This window comes from Lontra canadensis, unplaced genomic scaffold (assembly GCF_010015895.1).
Source record: "Lontra canadensis isolate GAN:19392208 unplaced genomic scaffold, GSC_riverotter_1.0 scaffold43, whole genome shotgun sequence".
Taxonomy (NCBI): domain Eukaryota; kingdom Metazoa; phylum Chordata; class Mammalia; order Carnivora; family Mustelidae; genus Lontra; species Lontra canadensis.
In genome coordinates, this window is record NW_022631037.1 from 16,073,208 (window position 1) to 16,092,597 (window position 19,390).

At 47.0% G+C, this 19,390-nt stretch overlaps 2 protein-coding genes and 1 pseudogene across 3 annotated transcripts in view; 1 reads left to right on the forward strand and 2 right to left on the reverse strand.

The window, feature by feature from the left end:
• Window positions 1-4,317, reverse strand: part of EZH1 (enhancer of zeste 1 polycomb repressive complex 2 subunit) — a 35,641-nt gene extending 31,324 nt beyond the window's left edge. The window contains exon 1 of the mRNA XM_032871695.1: window positions 4,254-4,317. The gene's annotated coding sequence lies outside the window, so the exon portion shown is untranslated. The remainder of the gene's footprint in view (window positions 1-4,253) is intronic.
• A 9,916-nt stretch (window positions 4,318-14,233) lies between these two features.
• LOC116875982 lies at window positions 14,234-15,295 on the reverse strand (annotated as a pseudogene).
• On the forward strand, window positions 15,253-17,001 carry RAMP2 (receptor activity modifying protein 2). 2 transcript variants are annotated; one of them, XM_032871716.1, is made up of 4 exons: window positions 15,253-15,413; window positions 15,841-15,957; window positions 16,321-16,429; window positions 16,558-17,001. In XM_032871716.1, exons 1-4 carry the CDS (start codon window positions 15,314-15,316, stop codon window positions 16,811-16,813), a joined length of 582 nt encoding a protein of 193 aa, XP_032727607.1. In that variant the 5' UTR covers window positions 15,253-15,313; the 3' UTR covers window positions 16,814-17,001. The 2 variants fall into 2 exon arrangements, with proteins under 2 accessions (XP_032727607.1, XP_032727608.1); XM_032871717.1 differs by having other exon boundaries at window positions 15,841-15,906.
• Window positions 17,002-19,390: the final 2,389 nt, after the last annotated feature.

Consider the following 19,390-nt stretch of genomic DNA (forward strand, 5'->3'; position numbering starts at 1 on the left):
CTTCTCCCTCTGCCTGCTGCTCCCCCTGTTTGTCCTTTCTCTCTCTCTGACAAACAAATAAATAAATATTTTTTTTAGATCAGTAGGCAATTCCACCTTTTTAAAAAAACTTTGAGTGAGAGTGCCCGGGCAGCTCAGTAGGTTAAGCATCTGCCTTCGGCTCAGGTCATCATCCCAGGGTCCTGGGATCGAGTCCCACATTGGGCTCCCTGCTCAGTAGGGAGTCTACTTTTCCTTTTACCCCTTCCCCCTGCTCATGATCTCGCTCTCAAATAAATAAGTAAAATCTAAGAAAAAAAACTCTGAATGACTTCACAATGAATAATAGTAGAATGATCAATACTGGTTCATTAACTGTAAAAAAAATGTTACCTGTATGCTAATGTAAGATGTTGATAATAAGGGAAACTGGATATGAAATCTATGGAAACTCCTTCTACTATCCTTATAATTTTTTGTAAATTTAAAACTGTTCTAAAAAATTAAGTTTTTGTGTTTTTTTTTTTTTAATTGATAATTGGAAACAAGAACTACCTTATTGGGGTACCTGGATGGCTCAGTTAGTTAAGGGACTGGCTCCTGATTTCAGCTCAGGTCGTGATCTCAGGGATGTCGGATTGAGACCTCTGTCGGGTTCTATGCTCAGAAGGGAGTCTGCTTGAGATTCTCTCCCCCCACACACAAAATAAATAAATCTTTTAAAAAACCCAAAACTACCTTATTTACATGTGAAATCTCCACCAAAAAAAGAAAGCTTGTAAAAATGGAAATCTTTCCCCAGAAAATTGGATCTCAATATGTTTCAAAGGCTAAAACTGGAATATAGTCTGTCACTACTTGGAAATGGGAAAACCTTATTGAAATGTTTGGAGATAAGACATTTAAAGAACAATATTCTTAAATTTAGAGAGGTTAAGATCAGAATATGAAAGTTCCAAACTATGAACTTCTTTCACCCACATAAAGTGACCCCTTTGCACAAAGAGCTTCTCTTTGGGGCACGTTCAATATCTTTACTACTTTACAACAAGTAATTTTATCAAACAGCAGGCTAAGTAAGGCTTCAGAGGCAGATGGCACTACAGATTTTTAAATTTTCCATCTCATTCTTTCCTTTTTAGCTCACGCTGGAGTTAAAACACAAATAATAGTGATGAACCTACCTCTGCAAAGAGCTCTAGAAACACACACTTGAGTCATTTTGGTGATCACCAATTTCATCAATGTTCCATTAACATGAACTCTGTGGCTAAGTATACAGACTGACAGACCCTGCAATTAGGATTTTTAAGTACATCCTTACTTTATACCCTCCCACGTCTCCAAGGTATTTACATTTGTTGTTAGTTTGAGCTTCTGGGCACTCCACATGTAGAAAGAACCTTACTAATGGGAAGCTGTGATCCTGAATTTCCATTTAAAAGAAAATTATAGCATTAATTTTTTATTTTTAATTTTACCATTGCTTGATTAAGAGAATCAGATCATTTGCACTGGAGACAATGGTGATAAAATTCAAAGCAGGATTAGTCTTTAGGAGACCCATCGGAAAGTGCTGACTTAGAAGAGCTAAAGCAGTGCCCTAACAGGCTAGAACCTTACCGTTGCTGGTTTTGTACTACATTAGTACAAAGCCTAATCTTTAGTGATTGCTCATTATCATTTAATAAAAATACTTTTTAGTTATTCCATTGCAAATCAAAGTATTAAGGCAAGTGTGTCAGAGAACACAACACACAAGAGGCACTAAACCCCAACTATCCATTCACGACTTTAAGGTTTGGAGCACTGAGGTCCCAAATGACAGGCTGATGGAGTAAAGAGGTAGGAAGGAACCAATATTCAAATATTACGTTTGCACAAATTAGGAAAAAAAAAAAAAAAAAAGCTAGGGACTTTCTGGAATGGAGGCATTCCCTAAGAGTAGTTTTTCCTTTTTAAACCTCCCCCCACCTCCACTCAATCCTAATCCTTCTCTTCATATAGTTTTTTTCTCTTTTCTTTTTAGTTTTTAACTATTGTATGTAGAAAATGTAATGTGTTTTTAGTGTTGTTGTCTCAAATCTTTTTTGGGAAGTTGCTAGTCAACAAGTAGAAACTTTTTACATTTAGTCCAAGACAATAAAAAGATACACTTAATAAATGAAGTGTTACATGTTTCAATTAGGCAGAAAGCAAGGGCAGGAACTGTTATCCACAGAACTAAGGCAACTAAACTTTCTATCTCAAGAATTAGACAAAATTGATTTTAAATTGTTTTTTTAAAAGGCATCCTAGTTGAAAGGCAACTAAGTATAAGGTAAACAAGTCTGACCACATTTTCTCACTTTCCCCTTTTCACAAAAGTCTTCTTGGGAGTACAATTTCATTGTTTAATCCGAGGGTCCTTATCCTATTGCTGTTTCAAAGAGAATTAAAGTAACACCATAGTGGGGCGCCTGGGTGGCTCAGTGTGTTAAAGCCTCTGCCTTTGGCTCAGATCATGATCTCAGGGTCCTAGTATGGAGCCCTGCATTGGGCTCTCTGCTCGGTAGGGAGCCTGCTTCCTCCTCTCTCTCTGGCTGCCTCTCTGCCTACTTGTGATCTCTCTCTATGTCAAATAAATAAATAAAAATCTTAAAAAAAAAAAAAAAAGTAACGCCATAGTGAATTGGTCATTTCCACTTCAGGGAGTTTTAAGGCTGTGCTTTAGCATCAAGTTCCACGATTGGTCTAAAAGTACTCTGCCTGTTAGTAGCAGAACTAGGATCCAGACTTCTGGAGTCCAAGTTCCATAGATCTACCCACTATTCGTTTATTCCACAAATATGTACTGAACACCTAACCATGTGCCTGGCCCTGTTTTACGTGCTTAGGGTATATCAGTGAATAAAACAGGCAAACATGCTCTCCTCCAGAGAGTTAATTCATAGTGGCTACGAGACACACACTCATCATAACAGTACTATTACATTTGTATAGATGGTCCTTTCCTCTAAGTGTGCTTAAAAGAAAAAAAAAAAAGTACTCAACTCCGAACATACACCACCTTCTGTGTTAAGTAAGTAATCTCTTTTATCACTGCCACACCATCTCAGCCCTGGGGATTCCAAGGCTTAAAATAGACAAGCTCTTACAGAAACCTACGATAGAATTAACACCTTCTCTGGCTGGAACTTCCTTCAGTGCCGGTTTCCTAAACTTAAAAGCTGCGCTGGGGGTGGGACTTCTCTTCAAAGACATCACAGCAGTAACCGTGGAGGAAGAGACTACACTTTCCACGCCCGTCTTTGCACACACCCAGTTGTTCGTCGGGCTCGGCTCACCCTCATCCGCGCCCCTCTATCGCTAGGCTCGACACCCAGCTACCCCATTTACAATCCTACATGCCACCTATCAAAAGCCCACTCTCCATATTCCACCGGGGCACTAACATCCTTCTACATCCCTTCCCTTCGAAACAATGTCTTCAGTAAGAAGTAAGTTTGCCCCGCATTTCCTGATTGCCATGTCCCAAATACAACACCTTGCCTTTGCTTCAGGGCGCTTCCCTTTCTATCCCTCGATCCCCAGAAGAGTCCTGGGGTGGGCAAGGATTGGCGCGAGACCAAATTTAGAGAGAAGCAGCCAGCCTGCTACTCGGGGCCGGCACTGGGGAGAAGCGTGCGAAGCGCCCAGCGCGCAGAAACTGAAGAGGCACTTTGCACCCGCTGGACCCCGAGAGTGAGCTCCCCTTTCATTTTGCGCCCAGGAACCTCTCTCGCCTCACCTTGGTCCCAGCCCAGTTTTTACTGCCACCCCTTCCTCAACACCCCCCCGCCCCAAGGTCATCACAAACAGCCCCCGCGTCTAACCCTCCCCCTGCACAGCCCCAAGTCCCTGGGAGTCCACCTAGCTAAGGGCCCCCCGCAGGTGCCACCGCCCACCCGCGCCCTCTCCGCTCTGGGGCTCCCGCCCACCCGGCCCACCCCGCCCTCCAACGGGAGTCCCCATCCCCGGGCCCGCCCCCGCCGCTCCTCCTCCCGGACACACCGCCCGTCCTCCCCGCCAAAGACGCGGTCCTCGCCGGGGACTCGCTCGTCCCGTCTCCCCCTTTCCTCCAGCCCTCCTCCGACGGGGAGGGGGCGGCCCGCTACCCCCGGCCAGGCAGGCAGTGTGCCCCTTCGCTTCCTCCCAATTCTCTGACCCCTTCGCTTCTCCTTCCCTCAGACCTCGGGTGGCGAGGTGCGGAGGCCCGGCCCCACCACCCGGCCCAGGCTTGTTTACTCACTCACCCTCCATCCCGAGCCGCAGGGACCCGCCGCTAGGACGCCTGCGCGCCGCGGCCCCGCCCCCGCGCCGCGGCCCCGCCCCGCGCCTCCTCCCGGCGCCTGCGCACTGAGCCGCTCGCGCCCCGCCCGTAGGGCCACCTGGGATTCCTTCTTCGCACGTCTGTCATCTGGCGCCGATACCCCGAACTCAGGAGTTCCAGGTGATGCCGCCCGAGCCCGACGGTTTCCAAGGCGATGCTGTGGGCTCTCCGGGAGGCTCCCAGAGCTACTGATATCTTCTTGGAGACCCTCTCTAGAGGTTGCACCATCTTCACAAGCTGGCGACAAGCCACGTTTCACTTCAGCATTTGAAACCAACCCGGAAGCCCTTCATGCTGATCCCTCACACCTACCCATACCTCCAAACACCCGTCTTCGAGCTCTAAATTATCCTTCTTGCTTTATTTACGCCTTGCTTCCTTATTTCCGTCAAAAGTTTTCCCAGTCACTTAGATTCAAATGAATAGCCTTGTATTAAAGTAACTCCTCACAAGATAGCTATAAGTTACAAAGGAAAAAAAAAAAGTAACTTTACAGGACAGAAAGCTGGCAGACATCGCCTTAAGCAAGTGGTCAAAGTTAACATCACTAGTGATGAGTTTAATTTAATCATAAGGAATCGTCAGACAAATCCAAAATAAGAGGTGATCAGCAAGGTAACTGGCCAGCATCTTAAAAATATGGTCATGAAAAACAAAGAAAGAGTGAAGGGGCACCTGGGTGGCTCAGTCGGTTAAGCGTCTGCCTCAGGCTTAGGTCATTATCCCACGGTCCTGGGATGGAACCTCAGGTCTGGCGCCCTCCTGGGCACAGAGTCTGCTTCTCCCTTTCCCTCTGCCTGCCACTCCCCCTGCTTGTGCTCTCTCTCTCTCTCTCTCTCCCGTCAAATAAATAAAATCAGAAAGAAGGAAAGAAAGAAAGAAAGACACGGAAGGAAGGAATAAAGAAGGAGGGAGGGAGGAACTATTCTAGACTGGAAGAGACTAAGGAAACAGGACAATTAAATGTAATGTGTGATTCTGGATTGAATCCTGGATGGGAAGAAGGGGGAGAGTGGGATATCTGATGGAGTTATCCAGTGGGATAACTGATGATGTTAGAATAAGGTCTGTAGACGAGTTAAAAGTAGTTTATCATCTCAGTTCCTGGTTTTGGCAATTGTACTTCCTCAACATTTGAAGAACTTGGCTGATGGATATATGGGAACTATCACTGGCAACTCTTTCGTAAACCTGGAGTTACTTCAAAATATAAAGTTAGAAAAATAAAACTTAAAATGCAAAATACCATTACCTTGAATTTGTCTCCAAGTACATGATTACAAAAGCCTGTAATATTCATTTTTTCAAATAATCTTTATAACTATGAAATAGGTAGGGAGGATTTCAGTTTTAAACACAAGACTATTCTGGCCTAAAGAACTTAAAAGACTTGCTTTACATGGATGAAAAATTTCTCTGTCAGGTCTTAAACTCAGGTCTCTGGATTCCAGATTTAGTGTTCTTTTCCTTATATTAGAAACTTTAGCTGTGCTTTTTTTCTCTTGCCTCTATCTGCTTACCAAATCAAAGCAAATATTCTTTCATACTTAGCCATTTGCAATAACACTCCTTTCCCTTCCCCCTGCCTCCTAGATCAGTGGTTTTCAAGTGTGGCTCACATTTAAATCACCTGGGTAGCTTTAATAACTATTGATGCCTGCCTCCCACCTCCAGAGAGGCTGTTTAGTTGGTCTGGGGTATGGCATGGGCTTTAAGAGTTCTAAGAGAATGCCAAGTGATCCCATTGTGTATCCAACTTCACAAGCATTATGCCACATAAATAATTGTTGAAATAAAGAAGGTAGGTTAAAAGAGGGAGAGACGGCGGAGGGGGGGCCGCCTGGGTGGTTCAGAGGGTTAAGCCTTTGCCTTCAGCTCAGGTCATGATCTCAGGGTCCTGGGATCGAGCCCCACATTCAGGGTCCTGGCATCGAGCCCCACATCGGGCTCTCTGCCCAGCGGGGAGCCGGCTTCCCCCTCTCTCTACCTGCTTGTGATCTCTCTCTGTCAAATAAATAAATAAAATCTTAAAAAAAAAAAAGAGGGAGAGAGAGACAGCAGGTTAAAAAAAAAAAGGGTTATCTAAGGAGAGATGTTCAGAAGATCTGAATGTCAGGACTGAGACTGGGAAGAGATTGGGTACCATCGGCTCACTGCTGGTAACTAACACCATGAGAAGGGATAGCATTGCTTCAGGAGAGTAAGCCAAGTGACAAGAGGAAAGATACAAGAAATTTTGTGGTAACAAAGAATATATGGCTACAGAAATATTTTGAAGCAGAAAGGAAAGGTGACCAGGTTTACCTCAAATTTGTAGATCAGAGTCATGCAGCCCAGCTCAAGCTCCACCTCCTCACTAAGCCTCCCGGCCCTCCTGGATCTCCCCCTTCTTCAACCCCGGTACCACTTCATGCTCACTCCCATGCTGTTATCCCTTTCCTATCCACCATGATACTTGACATAGGACTAAATCGGGCATTGGTAATCCTTGATCACTGGAGGATTTTAAAAGCAACTTCCCATATCACCATTAAGCATGGGGTTCTTGGTGAAAATTTGTTGACTGGGTCTTCCTCATTGTGATGGGAGAGAGTATTTTTTTTTCTTTTTTCTGAGACCAGGCTCTTCCTTAAAGACTGTGGTCCATGACACACTATTGGCCAATGCTTGTTTGGCCAGCTCTTCCTCTATAAAACTTTTTTTTCCCAGACCTTCAGGTTTTTGTCCTATAAATTCATAGAAAAACTGTTGGCAAATGTGGCAGCTGGACCTCTGAAAAACAGTACCATCACCTCTGCCCCACTCCTCCCAGCCCCGCCCCCAGGCCGTTAATAGGAGAAAGGAATAACTGTGTCACTCCTGGACACCAGTTGCTCATCTTGCTCTTAAACTTGGAAGCCTCTGGGGCTGAACGAAACTGTGGACAAAGTGTGCCGAGGAGCCCAATAGGGCTGGTTCTTTTTCTGAAAGTTCCTTATTGCGGAAAAATAAAATTATGTGTTTAATTTCTGTAACCTGATGCCTGATTTGCCTTGGCAGCCATTCTCCCAGGCTTGGCCGAAAGTCCAGCAATACTACTGATTAATACCAGCTCAACTTGCTCCCCAGAGAAGAAGAGCATTATTTACTTGACCATTTTCTTAAATCCTTTTTAATTTGCATGTACTTCAACATGATCTTATTGGCTTTAACCTGCTCTATCTGACCACTGGCCCCAAGTGAAGCCTTGGGGAAGACTGTTCTGCTCTGTGCACCCAGATCCCCATCATAAAACAAGATTTTTTCAATCCAGTGATTAGAAATGACACGTCATGTGTTCTGTTCCTTTTGGGGCTGTTGAGTTCTAAGTGTACTTTTGTCCCCTGCTGGTCTTCAGGCCACTGGTAGAAAGGGAAGAAGATGATAATTCCCAGAATTCAAAACAGTGTTTTCTGCAATATTCCTTTCTCCCTTCCAACCTTCCTCCCTTCCTCCTTCCAGGTCCCTTTGAATGGTGACCCCTGGGCTCATTCTACCTCTCCTTTGTAAAGCCCATAGGGGTAGCAAATAGTGTTTCTCCAAGGGGACACAGGGAACCAAGGAAAGGTTGGGCCCCAGACAGTCCCCGACAGGGAAGTGTAAACACAGCTGCAGAGATGGGAGCAAACTATCCTCCCTCTCGCCTCCTCCCTCCCCCAGTTCCCACCCAGAAGTAGGGAAAGGCCACCCGTCTGTGAAGAAACAAACAACGAAACAAAGCAAAGCACAACCTAAAAGCCTGCGTGAAGGTCACCAGAAACTGGGGTTGCTGCCCAGGCCTTGGTGGGGCCAGCTAAAGTGCCAGACCCCTCCCTGAACATTTAGAGGCAAAGGCAGCTCCAAATCAAGTTGCGGTCTGGACACTACTGAGCCTGGAAACATGGCTCAATTTTTGAAGCCTCTCCACTCCTGGACACTTTGTCCCCTGATCTCAGAAAACATAGCTTTCTGCTCCAGGTACTTAGCTCTTGACCCCTAGTTGCACAGGGATCATAATAACACATTCAATTCAGCAAGTAAGAACAAGCTCACAATAAACTCTTGTTCGTGGCTGTTATAAGTTTAAACTCTGAGCCTCCAAGCCAAAATTGAGAAAGGGCCTCCTAGCCTCTGTTAATTACAAAATAAATAATGCCAGCAGGAAGGGACTTTCTCTTTTGGGGATTACTTGGGTGGGATTCATGCCTTGCTTTACACATACTCTGAAAGCTCCAACCCCACAGCTAGGGTGGTGCCACCCATTCTTGCTCCCTTGGCACAGTGAATGCAGGGCCTTGATCTCATGGGAACGCCTTTGGCACAGCCTTGCCTGGGAAGTAGCCCTGAACGGGTGGACAGCTAATGAGCTGTGCTTCCTTTCTGGCCATCAGGGTCTTCAACTATAAAACTGCAGAACTAGAAAACTGGTAATAGCCTTCAAACACTGTCCATTCAGTATGTGCCCGGCATTGTGCTGAGTGCTTTACAATGGGTCACCTCATTTCATATGAAGTCAGTAATATTCTTTTCCTCATTTTACAGCCGAAAAAAATTAAGGCTTAAAGAGATTCTGGAAATTTCCCAAGGTTACCCGGCTGGTAAGTGGTGTGGTCAGGATTTGGGTCCAGACATTCTGATCCCCAAACCCATGTTCTGAACCTCATCCCTCTACCTCCTCCTTTCTATGAGATCTTCTAGCTCTGATATCATGATTCTGGATTCTTTCCATGGCTTGCTGTTCTCACCATTGGTGCCAGAAAAGAGAAATGTGTTTGGGACTCTGTAAGTTCAGAGGAAAACAGTTCCTGAAGGGTAAGGGGTTCCTTACTCCCTTTGTGCTGGAGATGCCAATCAAAGCTGGACATTCTACAGACCCCCATATCAGTAGGGAACAGTCTGTGTGAAAAACAAACAAATCCTAGCCAGACAGGAAAGGGGAGTTCCTCTTGTTTCTGCAACTTCCCCTACTCTCTTCCCTGGCTTATCAGCAGGGTCCCACACTGCTAATGCTATGGCCCTTTGAACACTCTAGCTAGGGTGGGATACCAGGCTATAGAGATGCTTTTGGAGCAGAAAAGCACATTACATACATCTACAGATTATATCCATGCCACTGTACATAAAGGAACAAACATCAATCACATTTATTTACACATTTAACAAATCATCTTTAACATTCATGTAATCACTAGACATTGGACTGGGTGTGAATCTACATTATTTCTTGTAATCCTTGTAAGGTGTCAGGCAACCATGAGTCATGTAATCCTTGCAAGAGATGGGCATTGTTAGCCCCATTTTACAAAGGACATTGAGACTCAGGGAGATTGAGAACATTGGCCATGGCCACATGGCTGGTTAGTAGGAGGGCTGGAATTCTATCTGGCTCCAAAGACTATATTCTTTTAAATAAAAGGAGTGCTGTGTCATGAAAAGAACAAAATTTTCGAACTGGAAGGATCCCAGAATATCTTGGAAATGCAGTTGTCATAAGTATATATGTTACACACTTTGATGGTAAATACCATTTATCACAGGGTTTCTAGTACCAGACATTGGGTCAAATGCTTGACTTGCATTATCTTTACTGCTGAGTGAGATACACACTGGTAGCCCCATTTTGCAGATAAGAAGACATGTTCAGAAGAGTTAAGAATTTGCGCAGGGTCACATATAGATGGAGCTGGGATCCAAACTCAAGTCTGCTCGACTCCAAAGTGTGTGCTCTTAACCACTAAAATCATGGGAATTATCATCATCATAAATAATAATAATAATAATATCCTGCTCTAAGTGCTTTATATCTTGTAACTTATAAGTATTTTTATTATCCCCATTCTGCAGGTGAGGAAAATATTGTCTTCTGTAGTATTATTAAGCTCACATCACAGATACCACACACGTTAAACAAACATATACTCCTACTGTCATATTTGCTTAACACACGCTGGATGTTATGATCTAGAAAATATTCTATTTTGTAACATCATGAGTGTTTTTCATTGTCCACCCAATGCTTTAAGGTCTTGGGGACAAGGATGTGAAAAGATACTGTCTATAAACGAAGCAGGCGTAGTCAGGAGAGGGATTGCACAGAGAGAAGAAGGCCTCCCGTGGCACGAGCAATTCTACTTGGTTGCCCTTCTGGCTGGTCTTCTGCATCCCTTTCTAACTGGTTCTCTCTAGCAGGTTGGCTAGCAAGTTGACATCTATCAGGTATTGTGGAACAGAGGTTAAGTTCATAGGCTTTGGCATCAAGATCTGGATGTCGGCCAATATGTTGCATGAGCTTGGGCAAATTACTTAAGTTTTCTAAGCCTCAGTTTCCTCATCTGTACAGTGGTTGCTATGGCACCTAATTTAGTAGAGTTGTGAGTTTTAAACAAAACAATCTGAGCATACTGCCAGGCATCCTCGGGGCATCCCCATGTTATATAACATCAAAACTCTTGGGGTGCTGGGAGTGGGTAGAAGGGTTCCCAGGGATGTTTCATAAGATAGTCCTGAGCAACAGAGGAAGAGTAAAAGCAACCCTGGCATCTGGCATTGGGTCCTGACAGCAACCATGAGTCAGCCCCAGGTGCCGAGGGACCAGCAGTGTTCTCAGCACTGCTGGGTGTGTGCTATGGTCACTTGGCCATGATCCTCTTCAGTCATGCTCTCTGAATGTCATCCTTATAAATCTGGTCTTTTTTTTTTCCTTCAGAAAAACAGCCTCTACCATGTGATGTCATGGCCTAGCCGGGGTCAGAGAAGGAAGGGAGGAGAAGGTTGTGTATACACAGTTGGGTGAGATAGGTCTTTTTTTTTTTTTTCTGGAGGGGTCTATCTGGTCCTGGAAGGAACTCTATCCTTCTCTCCTCTTTCATCCCCACTTTCAAGACCCAGTAGGAAATCAGTATTTGGATATAGAGTGAGAAGGAGATGATAAATCATATGACTTAAGACGTGAATCTTAGTTATTATCAAGCACTCCCAAGTTCAGATCCTGACTGCCAATTACTACCTCTGGGGCCTTGGGCATATTACCTCTGTTTCCCCATTTTACCCACCAACAAGATAATTCTGATGTTATGGCAGTAAGGTTTTAAGAATTACTTGCAAAGTATTCAGCACATGTGTCAGAGAACACACTGTGCATCACATAGTAATTGGTAATAAATGGTAGCTACTATTAGGTTCCTGGCAGTTGAGGAAGAATATGGCTTTACTATTTTCTCTGCCTTTTACCAACTTGAGAGCCAAAGTTTTCTCCAAAAACCATTCTTGGGACCCCTGGGTGGCTCAGTGGGTTAAGCATCTGCCTTTGGCTCAGGTCATAATCTCAGCCCTTCATCGGGCTCTCTGCTCAGCAGGGAGCCTGCTTCCCCCCCCCCCCCCGCCCCTCTGCCTGCCTCTCTGTCTACTTGTGATCCTCTCTCTGTCAAATCAATAAATAAAATTAAAAAAAAAAAAAACAAACCAACAACATTCTTGCCTCTGAGAGATGGCCAGGCTCCTCACACGGAGTGTGCCATTATTCTGGAGATGAGGAGATGGAGAGAGATGGAGTTGTTGTGTCCCTACACCTTTGTCTTCCCTCCTTTAGCTAGCTGGCTCCCTGACTATAGCTCTCCTGGTTGTCCCTGCTGCCTCCTTGCCCTCTAAAGAAATTCATCTCCTCTCTCCAGCTTGGAAGAATCAGCCCCTCCCAACCAGGACTCTGGCTCCCCTGACCCTGACTCTCCCCCACATCCTCTCCTGCACTCTGTTCTTTATTTTGCAGATAGCTGGGGAAGAGGCCAGCACGTGTGAATGTCTCTGCATTGTAGAGATGCTAATCCCAGGATGCTCTGCATGCAATTTCATTGTGTAGGAGGTCCCCAGTGCTTTTTACTCCCCTGCATGTTGTTCTGGATTTGTATGTGAGTGTGTAGGGGGGAAAGCTGAAGATTAGAAATGGCACTCCTGGAATCAAGTCACCTCTCCTCTTACTTCAGGCAAGATGTTCCTTCGCCTGTAAGAAGAAGGGAAATTTACATGGCAGTAGGATCCTTATCCCTAAGTCAATCTAGGTTGGGGCCAGAAATCTCAGGTCAATGTCCAGCTGGACCAGAAACAGATCCCTCTCTTCTCGAGCACTAGAAGTGGGTGTGGGATAGGGAGAGAGGACAAAGGAGATGTGTAAGAAAAAAAGACCAGACTCCACTGGATATAAGACAAAGACTACAGATAACACTATACTACAGTTAAAAGGAAAGAAGCACATCTATATAGCCAATGTGAAAGAAAGCCCAAGACATATTAAGTAAAAAAAGAAGTCACCAAACAACAGAGATATTAAATCCCATTTATGCTTTTTTAAGTCCAAAAAATCTAGGGAAGTGAGTGAGAAAGGAATGAGGGTATAAAGTTTAATGTATTTAAATATTTTGCAATGAGTATAAACTTGTGTGTTACTTGCAATTAAAAAATATATTTTTATAGCAAAAAGTATATATTTTAAGGCAGAAATAGGCTTGGGAAGGGAAGAGGAGGGGGTCCCTAGGGGTGGAAAACAGGACTTCCATGAACAAACCAGCCTCTGTCCCTGATGAAGCCCTTCTCTATCCCCTCACTGCAGAACATGGGACTATCTTCTATATGGCAACTTAGAAAAGTGAGGTCTCTGGTCCTCTTTAAGTCCCAAAGGACCCCAAGAGCCAAACCCCAGTTACCAGGATGCCCCCAGGGATCCATGAAAGAGACAAACATCCAACTGGTAAGAAAAAGTGGAAAGAGGAAAATCAGGAGGAGGGAAAATTCCCACATTCTCCAATAGGAAGATTTATTTAGACTCCCAAGTTCAGCAATGACTAAAACAAGCTCCTCATAGGAGGTTTCCACATCCTGTTGCAAACTTAACCCAGCTCCAGGCTAAAGATAAAACTTTCTACTGAGTCACCTATATTTTCCCTTTTGATTCTAACGTCATGTGAAAATGTTGAGCTCCAGAGATAGGAAATGACCTGCCCAAGATGAGACAAAATCTGCCTTCAGAATCCTAACCAATGCTTGCTTGTTTTTTTTTTTTATCAATACTGCCATATTTAAAATCCAACATTTGTTTTTGTCAATTTTCATCTTGACCCCAACCCCAGTCCTAAATCACAGTGGGCTCAGGAGTTTCTGGCCCCAGCCCAGTGGAAGCAGCTAGTTTTGTTTTCTGTCCCTCTATGGGTCCCCCTCCCATCTCATCAACCAGAAATCTCCCTCCTGACCATGTTTCCTTCTTGAAAAGGGCAATCTTGGGTGGGAGGACATGAATGGATTTGTTTGCTGGCCTGAAGTGACTCTGAGGTGGTCAGGCTCTTTTCTGCACATTGCAGAAGATGACTATCACCAGGAGGGCTTTGGGGTTCATGCCAAGTGGGCCACCTCCTTTCTTCTTCCAGATGCCTTACTAAGGCACCCTCTTGACCCTAGCGATGGGGGAGGACCACAGGCTTTCAGTGACCATTGTGCAAGAGCCTAAGCCCCTGAGCTGAAGATTGGAAGAGAGATCACGAAAGATAATTTGTGGTGGGCAGAAATCAGTAAACTGGAACAAGAGCAGCAGCTGAGTCCAGGGGTCAGTGTCTGGGAGTAATTTAGGAAAGTTCAGTGCTGACAGCTGTGTCTGGAGGCGAGCATCAGGGCCAAACCAGCTCCTGGGCTGCTCGGCTCCTTGGCTGCTTCAAGCTAATGAAGCTTTGGCTCAGGACACAGAGACAGCTGTGGTGTGGCAGAAGTCAGGGTCCCTGGGGCCCCAGACTCAGCCTTGCTGCTTCCCAGCAGTGTGACCTTAGGCAAGTCCTTAAGAAAGAAGAAAAAGAAACATCCACTGAGTGAGCTCAATGCCCTTTCATGTGTCATCCTCACTACTGCTTATTGAGAAGGACAATGTCCCTATATTACGTGGGGGGAAACATTCTCCAGGTAACCAAAGTCACTGTGGGCTATCTGGTTATGGAGCAGGAAGACAGAAGTGGGATTTAGAGCCTCTGAGCTCAAGTTCTGGGCTCTTTCTCTGGAGCTTTAGCTTTTTCCCATGTAAAACAGGAACAAAATGTACCCACCTTATGAATGAAGTCACCCATAGCAGTTTCTAAACCCTACCCTTCTCCCAACCTTGGTCTTGAAGAGTAGTAGCCACCTTTTTCTTGGGAATGGAGTAATCGTTAACTTTTGCCCCTCCCCCCAATCCCGTTTGTGGCCACCTTCTTACTAGGAATGAAGTAATCTTACTTTTGCCCTTTACCTCAACCAGGTTTGAGCATCTAGGCCCCAGGAGGTGCCTGGAAGGGAAGGTATTTGGACTCTGGATTCCCCTTTTCCCCCATCCCCAGGCCTTCTCCCGATTCTGGAGGGCTGGCTCCCTCATCTCCTCCTCCCCAGTTTTGGCAGACTGACTGATATCAGTGGGTGTTCCCAGGAAAGGGGAACTGTGAGTCCAACTCCAGGCGCCCCTTCCCCCACGGCCCAGGGCAGCCCAACCTCCTGCCTTAGATACTGCGGGTGGAGAGCCCTCTGAACTCACAGCCGCTTCTTCCTCCTCCAGGTCTGCGAGAGCAGGTCGCTAACCCCCCTTCCTCGCCCCCGCAGCGAGAGGAGAAAGGGCAATAGGGTCCCGGGGGCGGATGCTCCGAGACTCCGGCGAGTCCTGGGCACCACGCAGCTGAGCCCAGGAAATGCATCCCGGTTCTGGGGTTACGAGGGGAGCTGTCCAGCCCCGCAGAGTGAGCTAGAAGAGAGAGTGGGCCAACGCCGACACCGCGGAGGGAGCGGCGGGCGCCAGGGCCGGGTGGGGCTGTGACTCCCCCTCCAGCCTGCCGGCCCCGGGCGTCGCCCCCGCCCCCCACGTGGCCGCAGCCGTCCCAGCCCTTGCGAGGAAGCGGCGCGGCTTCCTGGGGCTTGTGCCGGGGATATAGGCGCCCCCGCCCGGGCCCGGCTCAGCGCCACCGCCCCTCCTCGCCTGCTCGTGGCGCGATGGCTTCGCTCCGGGCTGAGCGCGCAGCCGGCGGCCCGCGGCTCCCTGCGACCCGCGCCGGGCGACCGGCTGCGCTCCGCCTCCTCCTCCTGCTGGGCGGTGAGCGCGGCGCCCCGGGGCCCGGGTGGGAGGCGCGGGAGGCCCATAGGGGAGGGGGCCTGGACGGCCGAGACAAGAAACGGGCCCTGGGTGCGGGAGGGTCAGCGCTGTCCTCGGGCCGTCCCTGGCCCCACTTCGGTGAGGGCTCAGCGAGAGCTGCTTCCCACTTGGAGGAACCTAGGGTCCGGGCCTCGCGGAGAGTTCTTGGGGGTTGGAGAGGAGGAGGAGGATTTGGGTCTGGATGTGAGTGGGAGGGAGCTGGTATCAGCCCTCTCTTCCAGTCACTGAGGCACCCCTTGGAGGCCTGGATTATTCCTTTTTCCTCTACTGAAAGTAGCCCTGACTTCCTAGGGTCTCAGACCCCTCCTCCAGACTCCACTGCTTAGATCCCCGCCATCCCACCTCCCTCTCCCATTTCTGTTCACAGCTGTCCTGAAGCCCCAGGAGTCCCTGGCTCAGGTTCCTCCCACTGAAAGCAGCTTGAAGCCAGAAGGTGTGTACCCGAGGCTCTGGGACGGTGACCTGGGACAGCGAGGAGAGCCAGGTCGGTGGGGAGGGTCCCTTTCCCACAACCCTAATTGGCAGCCCATTAAACCCCCTTCTGTTCTCTCCTGGGGTTCCTGTGGTCTTTCTCTCGCTCATCCCACGTGACCTGCCCCCAGCCCTGAGCTGGCTCACCTCCCGGGTGGGTTAGAAGACCCCAGAAAAAGAGTGTGGCTGTTCTCGTGGGGCTGGCACATGGAAGGCATTAATATTTTTCTGAACTGAGACTCTTTCCTTGGAAGACTTTCTGAGACTCTCCTGGTGTTTGCCATGTTTGAAGACAGGAGCAGTGGAAATACCTGGACCTGAGGGCTTTGGGGGAGGCGCGGGGTTGTGGTCAGTGTGAAGCAATCTGTGCCCACAGAGGACAAGATGGAGAGCTATGAGAGGACTATCCAGTTTTGCTGGCAATCTTATAAGGAGGAGATGGACTCTATCCCCAAGGATTGGTGTGACTGGGCCATGATTAGCAGGTAGGGGCAGTGCCAGGCAGCTTGGGCCAGGGGTGGGGCCTCCTCCTCCTGGGTGGGCCTTGAGTGAGTGAGGGGCATTGCCCTCTCTGGCCCAGTCCATACTCACTGTAGTCTTCCCTTACCCCCAGGCCTTATAGCGACCTACAGTATTGCCTGGAGCATTTTGCAGAAGAATTTCATCTGGGCTTCCCCAATCCCTGGGCAGAAGAGATCATCTTTGAGACTCACCAGATCCACTTTGCCAACTGCTCCCTTGTGCAGCCCACCTTATCAGACCCCCCGGAGGATGTGCTCCTGGCCATGATCATAGCCCCCATCTGCCTCATCCCCTTCCTCGTCACCCTTGTGGTGTGGAGGAGTAAAGACAGTGAAGCCCAGGCCTAGGGTGGTATGAGTTTTTCCACAGCCATCTTACTCCTTTTCCTTGCCACCACCAGGTCTCTCTTCCCCTCCCTGCCTCCTTCTGTCAGTCCCACACCTACCACAGATCCTTGGACTGATGAAAATGGAAATCCAGTGGTGTCATGGCACAAGTTCTGTAATCTTCAAAATAAATTTTTTTTTGTACTGTCCTCTCCCCATCCCAGAGTTTCTGCCATGCACAGCTCTGGCTGGGCAGCAGAGCTGGAAGAATCTGGATAGCAGCACTGTTTTGTTCACTTGCCTGCTCCCCACTATCCCCCTCCCCCCACCTGAAGCCTCCCCCCACCCCCCCACTGCTTCCTCCCAAGGCTGGGCCTTTCCTGTCCATATCCAAACCCAGCACCAGGAAATATACAGGAAAGAGACTCCCTTCCGGTCTGGACAACAGCTCGGGAGGTGTGTGTGGGGGGGGAGCAAGGGTGGAATCTCTGCTGTGACTCTTGTGAGGAGGAAGGGGGACCACCCAGGAGCTCTGAATTTCCCTCTTCTTCATGCCTCAGTTTACTCCCACAGCCTGGGAATAGGAACTGTGATATGACCAAAAAGAGTCCATCCCTAAGGACCTCAGGATTGAGGGCAAGGGCAGTGGGGACTTTACTAAGTCCACCACAGGACTCCCCTTCCAGGTCCCTGGCCTCCTCCTATTTTGTCCTGGACCCTTGCGGGTGGGGCCTACAGCCTGGCAGCACACTGCCCCCTGGTGTCCACTAGAGCTAACAGCCAGAAGATGGACATGATCTGGAAGAAGTTCAAGGCTGAGGAGACTGGACCCTGGGATCAGACATCTGTCATCTCCATAGCACTCACTAGTTCTTAGCTGAATCCTTCTATCAGCTTCCTAAGCCATACTGATACTTCCCTAAGACACTTCCCACTTTTCTAGGGACATAGCCTCTGAACTCATCATTTCATATATAGACACTCTTATATGTTCCTCAGACAGTGAGGCACAGTTGTTTGCCAGAGGACCTTCACCTCCAGTTCTTCCAGATCATCACAAATACGAGAGAACAACTTCGTTCTCCATAAAGACACCTGTTTATTCTTTATGGCACCTGGAGCCTCTTCAGGGACTTTTCGTTCCCTCCTTTCTGAAATATTTACCTCTCTGAGGACATGCATATCCATTTGCTGGGACATGCCAATCCATTCCATAGGTATTTATTTGTATGCTTCCTAGAATCTATCTGTTCATCCTCGGAGACAGACTTCTCCTTTCAGGACACGTCTGTCTCTCTAGAGGCATATCTGTTTCCTGGGCATTTTGAGCTTTCACCTGAGATGAGCCTTTGTTCTTTTTCCATGAATGCATTGGTCTTCCCCAGGGATATACCTGTTCTCTTCTTGGCCCATATTTGCCTTCATGTGTTTTACTAATGTACATCAAGGGCATGTTAGTATAAGATACTGTGTATGGTATATTTTGTTGAAAAAGTAAGATAGGCCTTGGTTTCTGCTCTCAGTGACTTCCGTCTAATAAGGGAGCTCACATGTACACAAATAAACAAAAGCAATGGAGTGTGTGATGAGAGTCATGCAAAGGATATAAACCAAATGTTATCTAAGTACAAAAAAAGGAGGGGTCACATCTAGCTGAGGTGTGATCACAGGAGGGTGATTGTGGAGTTAGTACATGACTAGGCCTTAAGATGGAGTGCATTCCCCTTAGGGGAGAGAGTAAAAAAAAAAAAAAAGGTGAATTAGGAAATTACTGTAATATCCTAGGCTTGAGAAAAAGAGGACATGAGCCAAAGAAGTGATGAGTGAGGAAGTAGAAAATAAAAAGGAGATGATTAAAAACAGGGGAGGGAACCCTCCAATGCCAGGACTTTGGACATGAAGGAGAGGAGAGGTTAGGGCTGACTCAGGCTTTGAATCTGAGTTACTAGGACAATGATGGAAGTAATGATAGAAAATTACTTAGGAAGAGGAGCTGGCAAGAAGAAAAGGATGTACGATACGAGCTGCCAATAGAACAAGCTTTTATGTCCCATAGAGAGTTATAAATGGGAGGGGTGGTGGTGGTGGTGGCAGCAGAAATACAGATTTATTAGTGTTTTGCACAGAAATGCAAAGTGAAGCCATGAAAAGGATGGACATTCTCAAGACAGACGTTGTTTTGGAAAAAAAAAAAAAGCTGAGTTAGGTTCTTAGGAAATATGCACATATATTTTTCCTTTTTTCTTTTTTTTTAATATTTTATTTATTTGTTTGACAGAGATTACAAGTAGGCAGAAATGCAGGCAGAGAGAGAGGGGGAAGCAGGCTCCCCGCTGAGCAGAGAGCCCGATGTGGGGCTTGATCCCAGGATCCTGGGATCATGACCTGAGCTGAAGGCAGAGACTTTAACCCACTAAGCAACCCAGGCGCCCTGAAACATGTACATTTAAAGAAGGGGGGGGGGCAATGAAACAAAGAGAAAGATCAGAGAGACAGTAGCAGAACAAGGATAAAGCAGTCCCCTGGAAGCAAAGGAAATCGTGCCCTTTAAAAGAACATTATAAATTGAATGGTTCATCCATTCATGCAACAAGTATT